The sequence below is a fragment of the Colletes latitarsis genome, chromosome 12, assembly GCF_051014445.1.
Source record: "Colletes latitarsis isolate SP2378_abdomen chromosome 12, iyColLati1, whole genome shotgun sequence".
NCBI classification, from domain to species: domain Eukaryota; kingdom Metazoa; phylum Arthropoda; class Insecta; order Hymenoptera; family Colletidae; genus Colletes; species Colletes latitarsis.
Window position 1 is genome coordinate 26,071,547 of NC_135145.1, and position 19,662 is coordinate 26,091,208.

Sequence of the window (19,662 nt, forward strand, 5' to 3'; positions counted from 1 at the left end):
CGTTTGGCTTTTTGAACATTAAAATCCTTCAATCCGTTCGGAAGTTATGATTTTTTAAAGATTCACATGAAATTTCGGGGAATCACCTCAGGCCTCAGACTATATTTTCGTTAAGGAATTTTTTTCTCGAAAATGGTCAAGATTTCGAAGATATATCTAACGACCAAAAATGCTTATAATTGACCCCTGAAACCAAAAATAATTTTTCCAGAACGATTAGAAATCTTTTTCTCCAAAATATACCGGGTGCTCTAAAATAACGAAGCAAGCTGTAACATATAAACAACGCTCAAGAATCGAGAGGTCGTTTACCTCGAAAGACTCTTCCTCGATGGACCAGTTAGGTCCGATCCGTGGTCGGAAAGAGGCGCTTCTACGACCAATTCAGTGGTACTGGACGCGAATCCAGCCGTGTTTTTGGCGACGCAAGTGAATGTACCGGCATCCTCGGGGAACACCTCTCTGATGATCAAAGTCGCCACATTGTCGTCGTCGTAATACATTTGGAAGTCAGGGGACGGCTTGATGATGGCGGTTTGCCGGAACCAGGTGATTTGCGGCCTCGGTACCCCCTCCACTTGGCACTCGAATTGAACAGTGTAGCCATCTGGCGTGTGAATTGGCTGTAGTTTCTCCACGAATTTCGGTGCTGACGATTGCTCACCGGGCACTGGCTCTGAAACGTCAGTATACTCGTTAAAAGACTATTTCATCTGGCGCTACAAAGGGGTCGAGCGTGGCGCCTCTGGCGGCGCGGTGTGGAAGCTCGCGAGGGGGCGCTAGTGGCTCATCAGTGAGGCTTTCTAGTAGACTGGGATATTGGGAAGGCGATATACAGGGTGTGTTCAGTCACCCCTGGGAAAAATTTTAATAGAGAATTCTAGAGGCCAAAATAAGACGAAAATGAAGAATACCAATTTGTTGATGGAGGCTTTGTTAAGAAGTTATTGACGGCTAAAGTTCTGCTGGTTTTTAATTTTTTTCTCGAAAGTGGGTAGGAATTCCAGGGTATGTCTATTCACCGAAAATGATTGTAATCGACCCCTGCAGCCAAAGGTATTTTTTTTAGAACGATTTGAAATTTTTTTTTTATCGAAAAATTAAGGCACCTACGCCATATTGATTTTCCTTGAAAATTCGTTTTTCATTTTTAGTAATTTTGTTTGACGCACTACAGAAAAGTTGTTTAATACTTTTTTGTAGGTATTCATGAGCTCTACTTTAGAAAAAAGTTTCATTCAAATATAGTCACTATTGTAGGAGTTATGGTCGTTTGAAAATTGGACCATTTTTATGGGGTTTTTCTAATTTTGCAGTGTCAAGCATTAACTTTTTGAATATTTTTACAATTTCTATGTATTCTCCACTAAAATACGCGTCGTTTGGCTTTTTGAACATTAAAATCCTTCAATCCGTTCGGAAGTTATGATTTTTTAAAGATTCACATGAAATTTCAGGGAAGCATTTCTGGCTTGAGATTATATTTTCTGTAAGGAATTTTTTTCTCGAAAATGGTTAGGATTTCGAAGATATGTCTAATCATCAAAAATGATTGCAATTGACCCCTGCAATTGAAAAGAATTTTTCCAGAACGATATGAAATTTTTTAATTTTGTCGAAAAATTTTACACTTTCTCGAATTTTTTTCTCAAAAATGGTTAGGATTTCGATGGTATGTCTAATGACCAAAAATGATTGTAATTAACCCTTGCAATTGAAAAGAATTTTTCCAGAATGATTTGAAATTTTTTTTTCATCGAAAAATTTAGGCACCTACCCCCTGTCGATTTTTCTTGAAACTTAGTTTTTGATTTTTAGTAATTTTATTTGACGCCCTACAGAAAAGTTGTGTAATACTTTTTTGTAGGTACCTATGGGCTCTAATTTAGAAAAAAGTTTCAGTGAAATATATTCACTATTGTAGGAGTTATGGTCGTTTGAAAATTGGACCATTTTTATGGGGTTTTTCTAATTTTGCAGTGTCAAGCATTAACTTTTTGAATATTTTTACAATTTCTATATATTCTCCACTAAAATACGCGTCGTTTGGCTTTTTGAACATTAAAATCCTTCAATCCGTTCGGAAGTTATGATTTTTTAAAGATTCGCATTTTACGGGAAGCATTTTTGGCTAGAAATTATATTTTCAGTAAAGAATTTTTTTCTCGATAATGATTAGGATTTCGAAGATATGTCTATTGACCAAAAATTATTATAATTGGTCCCTGCAATCAAAAATAATTTTTTTAGAACGATTTAAAATTTTTAAATTTTGTTGAAAAATTTCACACCTTCTCGAATTTTTTTTTCCAAACTGGGTAGGATTTCCCAGGTATATCTATTCATAAAAAATGATTGTAATTGACCCCCGCAACCGAAAATAATTTTTTCAGAACGATTTGAAATTTTCGAATTTAATTGTTAATAACTTTTTAACGAAGCCTCCATCAAGAAATTGGTATTCTTGATTTTTGTCTTATTTTCGCCTCTAGAATCCCCCATTAAAATTTTTCCCAGGGGTGGCCGAACACCCTGTATAGCGACTGAGGGGTCGAGCGCTTGTGAGAGCGTAGCGCCTCTGGTGGCGCTGCTTCGCTGCGTTGTGGAAGCTCGCGAGGGGGCGCTAGTGGTTCACCACCGAAGCTTCCCAGCAGACTGAGTCATTGGGACGCCGATATATAGCAACTGAGGGGTCGAGCGCGGCGCCTCAGGTGGCGCTGCGTTGTGGAAGCTCGCGAGGGGGCGCTAGTGGCTCACTACTGAGGCTTTCCCAGCAGACTGAGTCATTGGGACGCCGATATATAGCAATTGAGGGGTCAAGCGCTTGTGAGAGCGTGGCGCCTCAGGTGGCGCTGCGGTGTGGAAGCTCGCGAGGGGGCGCTAGTGGCTCACCACTGAAGCTTCCCCAGCAGACTGAGTCATTGGGACGCCGATATATAGCAACTGAGGGGTCGAGCGCGGCGCCTCAGGTGGCGCTGCGTTGCGGAAGCTCGCGAGGGGGCGCTAGTGGCTCCTCACCGAAGCTTCCCCAGCAGACTGAGTCATTGGACAGTCGGTATATAACGACTGAGGGGTCAAGCGCTTGTGAGAGCGTGGCGCCTCTAGTGGCGCTTGGCGCTGCGGTGTGGAAGCTCGCGAGGGGGCGCTAGTGGCTCATCACTGAAGCTTCCCAGCAGACTGGGACGTTGGGACGTCGATATATAGCAACTGACGGGTCAAGCGCTTGTGAGAGCGCGGCGCTGCGGTGTGGAAGCTCGCGAGGGGGCGCTAGTGGCTCACCACTGAGGCTTCCCAGCAGACTGACTCATTGGGACGCCGATATATAGCAACTGAGGGGTCGAGCGCGGCGCTGCGTTGTGGAAGCTCGCGAGGGGGCGCTAGTGGCTCACCACTGAGGCTTCCCCAGCAGACTGAGTCATTGGGACGCCGATATATAGCAACTGAGGGGTCGAGCGCGGCGCCTCAGGTGGCGCTGCGGTGTGGAAGCTCGCGAGGGGGCGCTAGTGGCTCACCACCGAAGCTTCCCCAGCAGACTAGGTCATTGGGACGCCGATATATAGCAACTGAGGGGTCAAGCGCTTGTGAGAGCGTGGCGCCTCTGGTGGCGCTGCTTCGCTGCGTTGTGGAAGCTCGCGAGGGGGCGCTAGTGGCTCACCACTGAGGCTTCCCCAGCAGACTGAGCCATTGGGCAGTCGATATATAGCAACTGAGGGGTCAAGCGCTTGTGAGAGCGCGGCGCTGCGGCGTGGAAGCTCGCTAGGGGGCGCTAGTGGCTCACCACTGAGGCTCCCCCAGCAGACTGAGTCATTGGGACGCCGATATATAGCAACTGAAGGGTCGAGCGCGGCGCTGCGTTGTGGAAGCTCGCGAGGGGGCGCTAGTGGCTCACCACTGAGGCTTCCCAGCAGACTGAGTCATTGGGCAGTCGATATATAGCAATTGAGGGGTCGAGCGCGGCGCCTCTGGTGGCGCTGCGGTGTGGAAGCTCGCGAGGGGGCGCTAGTGGCTCACCACTGAGGCTTCCCCAGCAGACTGAGTCATTGGTCAGTCGTTCGAGGAGCGTATTTATAGCAACTGAGGGGGTCCAGCGCTTGTGACCCCTCTGTCGATGAAAGAAACGAAATTGTAAACTCACTTTCGAACACTGGCAACTTGTCGATCTTCTCGTGCAATTTGCGTTGAAGATAATGGGTGTAGTGCACTTCGTTGAGGAGGTATTGCGCTGGAACCCAACCCTTCTCGTTCGTCAAATGCTTCTTCACGAACCACCAGTCCTGGTTTGCGTGGTCTGAAACGATCCCGTTTGATACTCTTCTCTCGAGTTAGTGTTCTCGTGTTACTTTCTCGTTAGGGTAACTCACCGATGACGTAGACTCTTTCTCCTTCGACAAGGTTGATGGCTTCGTCGGTCTCCGCCACGTACGAGCAGATCGAGAACATCGTGTCGCCATCGCGAACTATGTACTCGATCTCTTCTAAAAGTTTTAGTATATCTATTAAGATAAACGACTCTTTAAAATGTTAAAAAAGTCGTTTAAAAAGAAACGTACCTTCCTCTGAAATGTCCTCCTCCCTGGTGATACTAAGCGTGGCCTCTTCTGCAATATTTCACACAAAGTTTTAAGGAGGACCCAACAATTTCTCGTCAATCATACGCGTAAAAGTGACTTTGCAGGATAGTAAACGTTATTAAGCGTTTAAAATCAACCCGACTGAGTACCGATATGCTTTTCATTCGCAGTGGGTGAAGAAGCAAGGGACAAGTGGGGAGGACATCAAGGGCGAACATACTCACTAAAGATCGCTAGTCAGACGAACGTTAGTCTCTACTTTAGCTGAAAGCATGTTACATCAGATTAAACGTTATCTGCGGAGGCGATAATCGAAAAATTCCGTCGAACCTTCGTCGTACGTGGACACGCGTCTCTTGCTCTTCAGCTTCAACGCCAGCGACTCGTCGGTCTCTTCGATCGAGTACTTCCTCTCGCGTTTCAGCTTCAGCTTCACGTCACCCTCTTCAAGGTCCTCGACTTTGTAGGGCCTGGGAACCTTCTTCTTCTTCCTCAAAGGCAGATTCATCTCGTCAGTCTCCAGCTCCTCGATGCTGTACTCATCCTTGGCTTCCTCGTCCGACTCGTCAATGATTTCTTCGATGATCGGGCCTGAGTCATCCTCCACTTCCTGCAGAATTCTGATGGTCTCCTCTCCAGCCTCTTCGGAGAACGTCATGGGGCGTTTCTTCGGCTTCAAACGAACCCTCCCGGACATGGAGATGTCTTCTTCCTCGTACGTGTTCAGAGATATCTTGAACTCTTGCTCCACGTCCTCCTTGGTCCTCGTGCTGCGTGGCCTGAACGTCACGTTCTCTGTTTCGGTGACCTCCTTGATGTCTGGCCTGGGTTTCTTCTTGGGCCGCAGCTTTCGAAGAGTGACATCTTCATAGATCTCTTCGATCGGTTTGGGCGCCATCTTTGGTGGCTTGCGTTTGAACGTGAATTCCTGCACTTCATCCTCAGGCTCAACCTCTTCGACTCTTTGGATCGTCAGCTCCTCTGCAGCTTCCTCTTCCACCTTTCGAGTTGGCTTCTTCTTTATCTGAACCTCAGTCGACACTTCTTCCTCCTCAACAGGCTTCTCTGGAGCTTTCTTTATGGTTATCGCCGTTTCTTCAACTTCTTCAGTTACAGTTGGCTTCTTCGCTGGTTTCTTCTTCTTAATCGTGACTTCTTCAGGCGCTTCTTCAGCCTCCGTGGGGATCAACTTCGTTATTGTTACTTCTGCAGCTTCTTCCTCAACAACGGGTTTCTTCTTTGGCTTCTTCCTCAGAGTCAGCTCACTTTCTTCAGGCTTCTTCTCTTCTTCGACCGGTTTTGGCTTAGTCAAAGTCACTTCAGCTGTTTCTTCTTCTTCTTCTTTTGGGATTGACTTCTTCTTAGGTTTTGGCTTCAAAGTAACCTCCATTGGAGCTTCTTCTTCTGGTTTTTCTTCGACAATAACCTTCTTGATAGTAACTTCATCAGCAGCTTCTTCAACCACTGGTTTCATCTTCTTTGGTTTCTTTAATTCAACTTTCTCACTTACTTCTTCTGGAAGTTTTATCTTTTCTTCTGGTACTGGTTTCTTCAGTGTGATCTCTTCAGTGACTTCTTCTGGGGCAGGTTTTTCTTTAGGTTTCTTCTTTTTGAGTATCACTTCTTCTGGAACTTCTTCAACTGGAACTTCTTCAACTGGAACTTCTTCAACTGGAACTTCTTCAACTGGAACTTCTTCAACAACCACCTTTTTGATGGTAACTTCATCAGCAGCTTCTTCAACCACTGGTTTCTTCTTCTTTGGTTTCTTTAATTCAACTTTCTCACTTACTTCTTCTGGAAGTTTTATCTTTTCTTCTGGTACTGGTTTCTTCAATGTGATTTCTTCAGTGACTTCTTCTGGAGCAGGCTTTTCTTTAAGTTTCTTCTTTTTCAACGTTACTTCTTCTGGAACTTCTTCAACTGGAACTTCTTCAACTGGAACTTCTTCTTTTGGAACTTCTTCTTCTGGTTTTTCTTCAACAACCACTTTTTTTATGGTGACTTCATCAGCAGCTTCTTCAACCACTGGTTTCTTCTTCTTTGGTTTCTTTAATTCAACTTTCTCACTTACTTCTTCTGGAAGTTTTATCTTTTCTTCTGGCTCTGGTTTCTTCAATGTGATTTCTTCACTTACTTCTTCTGGAACAGGTTTCTCCTTAGGTTTCTTCTTTTTGAGTATCACTTCTTCTGGAACTTCTTCTTTTGGAACTTCTTCTTCTGGTTTTTCTTCAACAACAACTTTCTTGATAGTGACTTCATCAACAGCTTCTTCAACCACTGGTTTCTTCTTCTTTGGTTTCTTTAATTCAACTTTCTCACTTACTTCTTCTGGAAGTTTCACCTTTTCTTCTGGCTCTGGTTTCTTCAATGTAATTTCTTCACTTACTTCTTCTGAAACAGGCTTTTCTTTAGGTTTCTTCTTTTTCAACGTTATTTCTTCTGGAACTTCTTCTTTTGGAACTTCTTCTTCTGGTTTTTCTTCAACAACAACCTTCTTGATAGTAACTTCATCAACAGCTTCTTCAACCACTGGCTTCTTCTTCTTTGGTTTCTTTAATTCTACCTGTTCACTTACTTCTTCCTGAAGTTTCACCTTTTCTTCTGGTTTCTTCAATGTAATCTCTTCACTTACTTCTTCTGAAACAGGCTTCTCTTTAGGCTTCTTCTTTTTCAACGTTACTTCTTCTAGAACTTCTTCTTCTGGTTTCTCTTCAACAACAACCTTCTTGATAGTAACTTCATCAACAGCTTCTTCAACCACTGGTTTCTTCTTCTTAGGTTTCTTCAATTCTACCTGTTCACTTACTTCTTCCGGAAGTTTCACCTTTTCTTCTGGTTTCTTCAATGTAATCTCTTCACTTACTTCTTCTGGAGCGATCTTCTCTTTAGGTTTCTTCTTTTTCAACGTTACTTCTTCTGGAACTTCTTCTTTTGGAACTTCTTCTTCTGGTTTTTCTTCAACAACAACCTTCTTAACAGTAACTTCATCAACAGTTTCTTCTTCTACTGGCTTCTTCTTCTTTGGTTTCTTCAATTCAACTTCTTCACTTACTTCTTCCGGAAGTTTCACCTTTTCTTCCGGCTTCTTCAATGTAATCTCTTCACTTACTTCTTCTGAAACAGGCTTTTCTTTAGGTTTCTTCTTTTTCAACGTTACTTCTTCTGGAATCTCTTCTTTTGGAACTTCTTCAACAACCTTCTTAACAGTAACTTCATCAACAGTTTCTTCTTCTACTGGCTTCTTCTTAGGTTTCTTCTTCACCACAACTTCTTCCTGAACTTCCTCCACTTCCTTCTCTTCCTTAACAATCTTCTTCAACGTAACTTCGTCAGCTGCCTCCTCCTTCACAGGCTTCTTCTTAGGCTTCTTCACGATCGCTTCCTCCACAACTTCAGTTGGTTCCTTCTTCAAAGTAACTTCTTCAGTTATTTCCGTAACTTCTTCCTCAGCTTCAGGCTTCTTAATCGTAACTTCTTCTTCTTTTAGAGGCTTCTCTTTAGGTTTCTTAACTTTGGGCCTGCGTTTCACAGTGACGTCTTCAGCTTCTTCTTTCAAAACTTTGGGAATCTCTTCCTCCTTTGCTGGGAACTCTTTCTCACCTTCGTCTTCAGGTTTACCTTTCTTCCAGCCTTTCAACGTTATTTTCTCTGGCTCCTCCTCTGGTTTCTCTTTCGTTGGTATCCTGAACTTGACTTCTGGCTCTTCTTCAGGTTCCGGCGGCTTTGGCTCACCCTTTATCAACGGAATCTGCTCAACTTCTTGGTCCGGTTTCTTCTTCTTCTCTTTCTCGTACGGCTTTGGAACTGGCTCAGGTTTCGGTTTCTCAGGTTTCTCTTCTTCTTCAGGTTCGTATTTCTCCAGTTCTGGCCTGTCGAACTCCAGCGGTTTAAACTCATCGTGTTCCAGTTTCACTTTCGGTTTCTTCTTCTTCTCCGGCTTGGCTTCCTCCTCAGGTTCTGGTTTCACAGGTTTCTTGACTGGTTCCGCAGCTTCTTCCGGCTTGGTTTCAGGTATTTTCTTCAGTTTCACCTTTTCAGGCTCAGGTTTCTCTTCTTCAGGTACTCTGCCCTTCCCAACGACCAGTTTCTGAGGTTCCTCCGGCTCCTTGGGCGCTTTCTTCGGCTTACGTTCATACGGAGCCAGCTCTTCAGCTTTCTCCAATGGGACTTTCTTCAACTCCTCGAACTCTTGGTCCAGCTTCTCCAATTGCGTGACCTCTTTCTCAGAGAGCTTGACCTTCTTGACCTTCCTCTTCAGCAGCTTCAGAGCTTCTTCCGTGTTTCTAGACAGGACACCCGTCTGAATTGGATTTTCTTCCATGTAACTGATCTTTGGAACCTGCAATTCTGGCGGGTAATCACCAACGAACGTGATCCTACTGCGCAGCATAATCTTCGGCAGTTTAGCTTCAGCGATCTCTTTCTTCTTCGGAGTTGTCACCTTCTTCAGCTTGATAGCAGCGAATTGTATCGTTTCTGAGGGCTCAGAATACTTCAATTTCGTGGGCTTGAACTCTTTCCTCTCGATCTTCTGCGGGACCAACTTCTGCAGGGACTCGGGCAAAGGCTTCTTCTCTTTCTTCTTCTTCGTCGGTTCCCATTGAATCTTCTCAGGCATGGGCTCTAGGACAGGTCTCTCATACTCAGGCTCCACCCATTCCTCCAGTTCATCTTTCTTGGTTGGTTTCCTCTTCTTCTTCACCACCTTTGGCTTCTTAGGCACCTCCTCTGGAGCCTTTTCCACAGGCACATCCTCTTCGACAGCTTTCACCTTCTTCGGCTTCTCTTCCACTTTATCCTCCTCTGGTAAAGTAGGTTTCTCCTCTGTCGGTAATTTATCCACTGTCGGTAACTTATCCACTGTCGGTAACTTCTCCACTGTCGGTAATTTATCCACTGTCGGTAACTTCTCCACTGTCGGTAACTTCTCCACTGTCGGTAATTTCTCCTCTGTCGGTAATTTCTTCTTAGATTTCTCTTTTACCACCTCACCATTCGTCACGATCGGTTCTTCCTTTGTTACTTCAGCAACCTCTGCCTCTTCTTGAACCTTCTCTTCCTCCCTGGGCACAGCTTTCTCCTCTTTTGGCTTCTTGTCTTCAGGTATCTCTTCCGTGGTGACTTCAGGCACCACTTCGGTCATTTGTATCTCTTCTTTAGGAAGAACAGTCTTCTTAGCTTTTCTCTTCCTCGGTTCTTCAGGTATTTCTTCCACAACTTCTTCTACCTGTTCCTCCTCAGTCTCCGTGGGTTTCAGCTTTTTCTTGGGCGCCTTCTTCACAGTGACCTTCTTCTCTTCAACGGTAGCTTCTTCGATCACCACAGCTTTGTCTTCTTCAGGCTTCTCAACTTCTAGAATCTCTTCTGCAGTCGTGGCGACTACTTCAGTCGTAACGAGACCCTCCTTTGGAGTAATTTCCTTCTTTGCTTTGGTCTTCTTCGGCTTCTCAACGAGTTCTTCCACTTCTTCTAGTTGCTCCTCCGCTTCCTTGACCTCTGTTGCTTTCTTCCTTTTAGGTTTGACCTCCCCAGGCTTCTTCTTAACCACCACTTCCGTCACTTCAGCTGTTTCTTCCGTTGTTTCTGATGGGGTAGCCTCTTCAGGCTTGGCCTCAACCAGAAGCTTCTCGACAGACGTTTCTGGGATAATTTCCGTGATCTCTACGCTCTCTTCAGGAACTACGTCCTTCTTAGCCTTCTCTTTCACGGGCTTTTCGATCACAATTTCTTCCACTTCTTCCTCAGGTGCTCTGTCTTCCCTTATCGTTGCCTTCTTCTTCTTGATGATCTTCCTCGTTGGAGTCTCCACCACCTCCACTATCTGTTGCTCCTCCATCTCGATGGTCTCCTCGCGCGGCTTCTGGATTATTTCCTCGACCACGATCTCTTCACCACCCTTCTTCATGGGTCGAATCTTCTTCCTGATGATCTTCTGCGTGGGCGTCTCGATGGTCTCGAAAATTTCCTCCTCCTCCTTGATGACGACCTCCTTCTTCTTCTTGGGCGCTTTCCTCACATCCAGCTCCTCCACGATTGGCCCAGCCTTCTGCTCTTCAGGCTCTTCGATCCTCATTTCATCCGTAACAGGCTTCTTCTTCTTCTTGGTGACTTCCTGCTGTGCACACAAATCTAGTTGAGTATCTCTTCAGCATCCTCATCAGGGTAAATATCATCTTACCTGTTCCGTTGCCTTCTCCGTGACATCTGCAACGAGAACAAAATGATTTAAATCTGAACACCTCCTCGACAAATCACAATTTATCGATGTATGAAGCAGATAGAAATTAGGTGCACTGTGACACAAAGTATGCTTGTCAATCATGTCTTTGGTGATAGTAATACGTAAGAAGTGGGCTTACCTTCCGGTACTTTCTCATCAGCTTTGGGTTTAATCGGTCTTTTGTGTTTGGGTTCGTGTATTTCTGGTGTAGTGTCTTCGTGGGGTTCTATTGTTGCTGTTAATGGTGGTTTACCTTCCTCTTCGACGATCACCTCTTCGGTAACGCGCCCCCCGCTCACCGTTTTCTTTGCCCCTTCAGGAACAATCTCGCTGGTCACTGTTTCTTCCTCAACAACCTTTGGCTTCTTCTTAACCTTTCGTACCTTCTTCTCCAGGGTCTCAGTCTCCACAATATCGTCCTTTGGAACGAACTTGAGGTACTCTTCAGGTACTCCATCCTCATCCTTCGGTTCGTCCAGTTTCTTCCAAGGTTTCAGTTCGATCTGCTCTGGTTCCTCACTTGGAGCATCTCGTTCAGGGATTCTCCTCTTGATTTCCCCCTCCTCTTCAGGTTCTCCAGGCTTTGGAGCGCCAGGTACGATGGGGACAGCCTCCATGTCTTGAACTGGCGTTTTACGATCCTTCTTTGGCCTTTTGCTTGGAGCTTTCTTAGACATTGGCTCCTCTGGCTCAGGATACTCTGGCTTCTCTCTTCCTTCCAAGTCTACCTCACCCATTTCCACTTCGTAAGCCTCGAATGGTTCCAACTCCGGATACTCTGGCTTGTCTCTCTTCTTCTTAGGCATCTCCTCCTCCTTTTTCTCTTTAGAAACGCTAGCTGCCTCCTCAGGAACACCTGGAGCCTTCTCTGGTACCTTCTTCAAACGAACAGTTTCTTCATCTTCCTCTTCAGCAGGTCGTGGCTTCCCTTTGCCCATCTTCAACTTCTTTGGTTTCTCTTCTTCGACTTCTTTGGGCTTCTGTTTACGTTCATACGGGGCTAACTCTTCGACCTTCTCTAAAGGAACTTTCTTCAACTCTTCGAATTCCTGGTCCAACTTCTCCAGCTCTGTCAGCTCCTGTTCGGGGAGCTTCACTTTCCTGCGTTTCACCTTCTTCAGCTTCAGTGCCTCCTCCATCGTTCGAGATATTATGCCACTCTGCACGTAGATTGGCTCCAAGTCGGTTATCGCTGGGTACTGTAAAGATGGCGGCCACTCGTGGCCAGTTATGCGACTGCGCAACAGAACCTTTGGAAACTTGCTCTCATCCTTGTCGATCTTCTTAGGAACAACGCGAGCTTTCTTCAATTTGATTTGCGCGAACAGAGGAGTAGCTGGCTCTTGGATCTTTGGCTTAGTTGCCTTCTGCTCTTTGATGCTCATCCTCATCAATTGAGGCTTCACTTTGTCTTCAGGCTTCTTCTTCTTCTTGACCTTTCGGTCAGGCTTCTCTTCAGGCACTGGCTCGTCCAGCTTCTCCAACGGTAGCTCCTTCTTCAGCTCAGCGAACTCCTTGTCCAGCTGCTCCAACTTGGCTATTTCCTTCTCCAGGCGTTTCACCTTCTTCTTCTTCAACTTTGGCAAGGTTGCAGCTTCCTCAACGTTGCGGGAGAGGATGCCACTTTGAACTTCGTTGGGTTCCAGGTCGGTGAGCTTCAAGTGCTTGAGAGCTGGCGGCCATTCCGTGGCAGTAATGCGACTTTTCAGCAAAATACGAGGGAACTTCTCCTTCTTCTTCTTCTCATCTGGGCGTTTGGCTACTGGCGTCTTGCGTAGCTTGATTTGAGCAAACTGGGGCTTGTCAACTGATACTTCCTGCACGTCCAGCTTCGTAGCTTCGAATTTAGTAACCTCAACACGCTGCAATTTAACGAGTTTCTTAGTTTCACCGAGTGGATGAAGCTCACCAGGTTTGGCTTCATCCACTTCTGCAACAACATCGGAGACAACTTCGCGAACTTCTTTGTGTTTAATCTTCTTCTTTATAGTTCGTTTTGGTTTACCTTCCTCTGGGACTTCTTCAGGTTGTTCCGCCACTTCAGTTGGTTTTAGGTACTCTGGAGCAGGTAGTGGTTTCACAGTTTCTTCAACCAGCTCTTCAACAGGACTTTCAGTTACGGTTGTCACTGGAGCTTTTCCTGGTTCCTCAACAGTGACGATCTCGGTTACTTGTTGTTCCTTTCCTTTGCGTTTTATTACCTTCTTCTTAGTTGTCTTTTTGGGTTTACCCTCTTCAGTTAGCTCTTTAGTCACTGTAACTTGCTCACGAACTTCCTCAACTTCAGGGGTAGGTAATGGTTTTATGGTTTCTTCAACCACTTCTTCAACAGGACCTTCTGTGACAGTTGTTACTGGAGCTTTTCCCTTTTCTTCAACAGTAACTTCTTCTGTTACTTGTTGTTCCTTTCCTTTGCGTTTGATGATCTTCTTTTTGGTGGTTTTCTTTGGTTTACCTTCTTTAGTTACTTCTTCAGTGACAGTTACTTGTTCACGAACTTCCTCAACTTCAGATGGAGTCACATGTTCTGGGGTAGGTAATGGTTTTATGGTTTCTTCAACCACTTCCTCAACAGGACCTTCTGTGACAGTTGTTACTGGAGCTTTTCCTTTTTCTTCAACAGTAACTTCTTCTGTTACTTGTTGTTCTTTTCCTTTGCGTTTGATGATCTTCTTTTTGATGGTTTTCTTTGGTTTACCTTCTTTAGTAACTTCTTGAGTCACTGTAACTTCTTCACGAACTTCCTCAACTTCAGATGGTTTCAAGTGTTCTGGGGTAGGTAATGGTTTTATGGTTTCTTCAACCACTTCTTCAACAGAACCTTCTGTGACAGTTGTCACTGGAGCTTTTCCTTTTTCTTCAACAGTAACTTCTTCTGTTACTTGTTGTTCTTTTCCTTTGCGTTTGATGACCTTCTTTTTGGTGATCTTCTTTGGTTTACCTTCTTTAGTTACTTCTTCAGTGACAGTTACTTGTTCACGAACTTCCTCAACTTCAGATGGAGTCACGTGTTCTGGGGTAGGTAATGGTTTTATGGTTTCTTCAACCACTTCTTCAACAGGACCTTCTGTGACAGTTGTGACAGGAGCTTTTCCCTTTTCTTCAACAGTAACTTCTTCTGTTACTTGTTGTTCCTTTCCTTTGCGTTTGATGACCTTCTTTTTGGTGATCTTCTTTGGTTTACCTTCTTTAGTAACTTCCTCAGTGACAGTTACTTGTTCGCGAACTTCCTCAACTTCAGATGGTGTCACATATTCTGGGGTAGGTAATGGTTTTATGGTTTCTTCAACCACTTCTTCAACAGGACCTTCTGTGACAGTTGTTACAGGTCTCTTTCCTTTTTCTTCAACAGTAACTTCTTCTGTCACTTGTTGTTCCTTTCCTTTGCGTCTAATAACCTTCTTCTTAGTGGTTTTCTTTGGTTTACCCTCTTCAGTTACTTCTTTAGTAACTGTAACTTCTTCACGAACTTCCTCAACTTCAGAGGGCTGTACGTATTCTGGAGCAGGTAGAGATTTGATTACTTCTTCAACCACTTCTTCAACAGGACCTTCTGTCACAGTTGTTACAGGTCTCTTTCCTTTTTCTTCAACAGTAACTTCTTCTGTTACTTGTTGTTCTTTTCCTTTGCGTCTAATAACCTTCTTCTTTATGATCTTCTTTGGTTTACCTTCTTTAGTAACTTCTTCAGTCACTGTCACTTGTTCTCGAACTTCTTCAACTTCAGATGGTTCAACAAATTCAGGAGCAGGTAACGCCTTTATAGTTTCTTCAACAACTTCTTCAACAGGACCTTCTGTCACAGTTGTCACAGGAGCTTTTCCTTTTTCTTCAACAGTAACTTCTTCTGTCACTTGTTGTTCTTTTCCTTTGCGTCTAATAACCTTCTTCTTAGTGGTTTTCTTTGGTTTACCCTCTTCAGTTACTTCTTTAGTAACTGTAACTTCTTCACGAACTTCCTCAACTTCGGATGGTTTTACATATTCAGGAGCAGGTAATGGTTTAATTACTTCTTCAACAACTTCTTCAACAGGACCTTCTGTCACAGTTGTTACTGGAGCTTTTCCTTTTTCTTCAACAGTAACTACCTCTGTCACTTGTTGTTCTTTTCCCTTACGTTTGATAACTTTCTTCTTGATAGTCTTCTTGGGTTTGCCTTCAAGAGTGACTTCTTCAGTAACAGTAACCTGTTCGCGCACTTCCTCTACACTAGACGGTTTGACAAACTCTAGTGCAAGTAGTGGCGTCAATGTCTCCTCTACAACTTCTTCAACAAGACCCTCTGTCACTGTTGTTACTGGAGCTTTTCCTTTTTCTTCAACAGTAACCACTTCTGTCACTTGTTGCTCTTTACCTTTGCGCTTGATGACCTTCTTCTTGGTAGTCTTCTTTGGTTTACCTTCTTTAGTGACTTCCTCAGTGACAGTAACCTGTTCACGAACTTCCTCAACTTCAGATGGTTTCACATATTCTGGAGCTGGTAAAGTTTTTATTACTTCTTCAACCACTTCTTCAACAGGACCCTCTGTCACTGTTGTCACTGGAGCTTTTCCTTTTTCTTCAACAGTAACTTCTTCAGTTACCTGTTGCTCCTTTCCTTTGCGTTTAATTACCTTCTTCTTTGTGGTCTTCTTTGGCTTACCCTCTTCAGTCACTTCTTCAGTCACTGTTACTTGTTCTCGTACTTCCTCAACTTCAGATGGCTGTACATATTCTGGAGCTGGTAAAGATTTTATTACTTCTTCAACCACTTCTTCAACAGGACCTTCTGTCACAGTTGTTACAGGTCTCTTCCCTTTCTCTTCAACAGTGACTTCTTCTGTTACTTGTTGCTCCTTTCCTTTGCGTTTAATGACCTTCTTCCTGATCGTTTTCTTTGGCTTACCTTCTTCAGTTACTTCTTCAGTCACTGTAACTTGTTCTCGAACTTCTTCAACTTCAGATGGTTCAACAAATTCAGGAGCAGGTAACGCCTTTATAGTTTCTTCAACCACTTCTTCAACAGGACCTTCTGTCACAGTTGTCACAGGTCTCTTCCCTTTCTCTTCAACAGTGACTTCTTCGGTTACTTGTTGCTCCTTTCCTTTGCGTTTAATGACCTTCTTCCTGATCGTTTTCTTCGGCTTACCTTCTTCAGTTACTTCTTCAGTAACAGTTACTTGTTCTCGAACTTCCTCAACTTCAGATGGTTTCACATATTCTGGCTTAGGTAATGGTTTAATTACTTCTTCAACCACTTCTTCAACAGGACCTTCTGTCACAGTTGTCACTGGAGCTTTTCCTGTTTCTTCAACAGTAACAACCTCTGTCACTTGTTGCTCTTTTCCTTTGCGCTTAATAACCTTCTTCTTGGTAGTCTTCTTTGGTTTACCTTCTTCAGTTACTTCTTCAGTCACTGTTACTTGTTCGCGCACTTCCTCTACACTAGACGGTTTGATAGACTCTAGCGCAGGTAGTGGCATGAATGTTTCCTCAACAACTTCCTCAACTGGCCCCTCTTCTACAGTCGTTACTGGTGCCTTTCCTTCTTCTTCAACTGTAACAACTTCTGTCACTTGTTGTTCTTTTCCCTTACGTTTGATAATCTTCTTCTTAGTGGTCTTTTTAGGTTTACCTAACTTGGTGACTTCTTCTGTCACTGTTACTTGTTCACGAACTTCTTCTACCTCAGATGGTTTGGCGTATTCTGGTTTAGGTGACGGTTTTATTACTTCTTCAACTACTTCTTCAACAGGACCTTCTGTCACAGTTGTCACTGGAGCTTTTCCTTGTTCTTCAACTGTGACAACCTCTGTTACCTGCTGTTCTTTTCCTTTGCGTTTGATGACCTTCTTCTTTGTGGTCTTTTTAGGTTTACCTAGCTTCGTTATTTCTTCTGTGACTGTTACTTGTTCTCGAACTTCTTCCACTTCCGTTGGTGTAATGTGCTCAGGTGCAGGTAATGGTTTCATTACTTCTTCAACTACTTCTTCAACAGGACCTTCAGTCACAGTTGTTACAGGAGCTTTTCCTTGCTCCTCAACTGTGACAACCTCTGTTACCTGCTGTTCTTTTCCTTTACGTTTAATAACCTTCTTCTTGGTAGTCTTTTTGGGTTTGCCTTCTCTTGTTACTTCCTGTGTCACTGTTACTTGTTCTCGAACTTCTTCTACCTCAGATGGTTTGGCATATTCTGGCTTAGGTAACGGTTTTATTACTTCTTCAACAACTTCTTCAACAGGACCTTCAGTCACTGTCGTTACTGGAGCTTTTCCTTGCTCCTCAACTGTGACAACCTCTGTTACCTGCTGTTCCTGGCCCTTTCGTTTGATAATCTTCTTCTTAGTGGTCTTTTTAGGTTTACCTAGCTTCGTTATTTCTTCTGTGACTGTAACTTGTTCACGAACTTCTTCTACTTCTGTTGGTGTAATACGTTCTGGCTTAGGTAACGGTTTTATTACTTCTTCAACAACTTCTTCAACAGGACCTTCCGTCACAGTTGTTACTGGTGCTTTTCCTTGCTCCTCAACTGTTACCACTTCTGTTACCTGTTGCTCTTGGCCCTTTCGTCTAATAATCTTCTTCTTAGTTGTCTTTTTAGGTTTACCCAGTTTTGTTACTTCTTCTGTGACTGTAACTTGTTCACGAACCTCCTCAACTTCCGTTGGTGTAATACGTTCTGGCTTAGGTAAAGGTTTTATTACTTCTTCAACAACTTCTTCAACAGGACCTTCTGTCACAGTTGTCACTGGAGCTTTTCCTTGCTCTTCAACTGTGACAACCTCTGTTACCTGCTGTTCTTGACCCTTTCGTTTGATAATCTTCTTCTTAGTTGTCTTTTTAGGTTTACCTAGTTGTGTTACTTCTTCAGTGACAGTAACTTGTTCACGAACTTCTTCTACCTCAGATGGTTTGGCATATTCTGGCTTAGGTAACGGTTTTATTACTTCTTCAACAACTTCTTCAACAGGACCTTCAGTCACAGTTGTTACTGGAGCTTTTCCCTTTTCTTCAACAGTAACTACCTCAGTCACTTGTTGTTCTTTTCCCTTTCGTTTGATAATCTTCTTCGTAGTGGTCTTTTTAGGTTTACCTAGCTTCGTTACTTCTTCTGTGACTGTAACTTGTTCACGAACTTCTTCTACCTCAGATGGTGTGGCATATTCTGGTTGAGGTAAAGCTTTTATTACTTCCTCAACAACTTCTTCAACAGGACCTTCTGTCACAGTTGTTACAGGTCTCTTCCCCTTCTCTTCAACAGTAACTTCTTCAGTTACTTGTTGCTCCTTTCCTTTGCGTTTGATGACCTTCTTCCTGATCGTTTTCTTCGGCTTACCTTCTTCAGTTACTTCTTCAGTGACAGTTACTTGTTCACGAACTTCCTCAACTTCCGTTGGTGTAATACGTTCTGGCTTAGGTAACGGTTTTATTACTTCCTCAACAACTTCTTCAACAGGACCTTCTGTCACAGTTGTCACTGGTGCTTTTCCTTGCTCCTCAACTGTTACCACTTCTGTTACCTGCTGTTCTTGTCCTTTTCGTTTAATAATCTTCTTCTTTGTTGTCTTTTTAGGTTTTCCTAACTTGGTGACTTCTTCTGTCACTGTTACTTGTTCACGAACTTCTTCAACTTCAGAAGGTTTGGCATATTCTGGTTGAGGTAAAGCTTTTATTACTTCTTCAACAACTTCTTCAACAGGACCTTCACTCACAGTTGTCACTGGAGCCTTACCTTGCTCCTCAACTGTAACAACTTCTGTTACCTGCTGTTCTTTCCCCTTTCGTTTAATAATCTTCTTCTTTGTTGTCTTTTTAGGTTTTCCTAACTTGGTGACTTCTTCTGTCACTGTTACTTGTTCACGAACTTCTTCAACTTCAGAAGGTTTGGCATATTCTGGTTGAGGTAAAGCTTTTATTACTTCTTCAACAACTTCTTCAACAGGACCTTCACTCACAGTTGTCACTGGAGCCTTGCCTTGCTCCTCAACTGTTACCACTTCTGTTACCTGCTGTTCTTTCCCCTTACGTTTAATAATCTTCTTCTTAGTCGTCTTTTTCGGTTTACCTTCTTCCGTAGTTTCTTCCGTAATAGTTACCTGCTCTTCTACCTTCTCTACCTTAGGTATCACATACTCCAACGGAGCAATAGGCTTTGTATATTCTTCAGGCACCTCCTCCTCCTCATATTCTCCCGTCTCCAGTTTCATTTTCTCTTCAATCATCTCTCTAGGCTTAGTCACGACCGTCGTGATCGGTGCTTTGCCATCTTCCTCAACAGTTATCTCCTCCGTGACCTGTTGCGTCTTCCCCCTTTTCCTAATAATCTTCTTCTTAGTTATTTTCTTAGTTTCATCCGTTCCTTGGACCTCGATCACTTTGATATCCACCGTTTCTTCTTGCTTTGGCGTTACTTCCTCAGCTTCGTCTATCCTCGTAGGTACTATTTCTTCAACATCCTCCACTGTCGTCACTTCTTCTATCGGCATGAATTGTTTCTTCGGTATCGATGGAATTTTTGGCTTGATATCCTCCAGTTCTTCTTCGATAACGACGACGTTGTTCTCTTCTTCCTCTGTTTTAGGCTTCTTCTTTCTTATTATCGTTTTCTTCGTTTTGACCGCCGCGGTCTCGTCGTCTGTACTCCCGCGCCTGAATTTCGTCGTGTACTCTTCGATTACCTCTGTGTCGGATTCGATCGACTGTGGCGTATCGTGTTTTGTTGTGTGTTGTGTAATTGTGATGTGATGTTGTTGCGCTGGTACTTCTGTAGTTTCTGAAATGTATACAGAACAAGTGTGATATGATTAACGTGTCGTGGCATTTGTTTGTTCGTTGCTTACTTGGTTTGACTTCGCGGTTAATCGCGACACATCCCCGATCGACGAAAGG

At 43.8% G+C, this 19,662-nt stretch overlaps 1 protein-coding gene across 15 annotated transcripts in view; it reads right to left on the reverse strand.

Annotated features, from left to right (window-relative positions):
• Sls (sallimus) overlaps positions 1-19,662 on the reverse strand; it is a 190,307-nt gene that overhangs the window by 22,582 nt on the left and 148,063 nt on the right. For 3 of the 15 annotated variants that reach the window (XM_076779954.1, XM_076779945.1, XM_076779957.1), the window contains 8 exons: positions 18,233-19,546; positions 10,934-17,746; positions 10,753-10,778; positions 4,902-10,689; positions 4,551-4,598; positions 4,362-4,475; positions 4,136-4,288; positions 313-676 (listed from right to left, as the gene is read on the reverse strand). In XM_076779954.1, coding sequence (XP_076636069.1) covers positions 313-676; positions 4,136-4,288; positions 4,362-4,475; positions 4,551-4,598; positions 4,902-10,689; positions 10,753-10,778; positions 10,934-17,746; positions 18,233-19,546 — 14,620 coding nt within the window. Of the gene's footprint in view, positions 1-312; positions 677-4,135; positions 4,289-4,361; positions 4,476-4,550; positions 4,599-4,901; positions 10,690-10,752; positions 10,779-10,933; positions 17,919-18,161; positions 19,547-19,662 lie in introns of all 15 variants that reach the window. The other 12 variants (XM_076779956.1, XM_076779959.1, XM_076779955.1 and 9 more) reach the window with 10 other exon arrangements.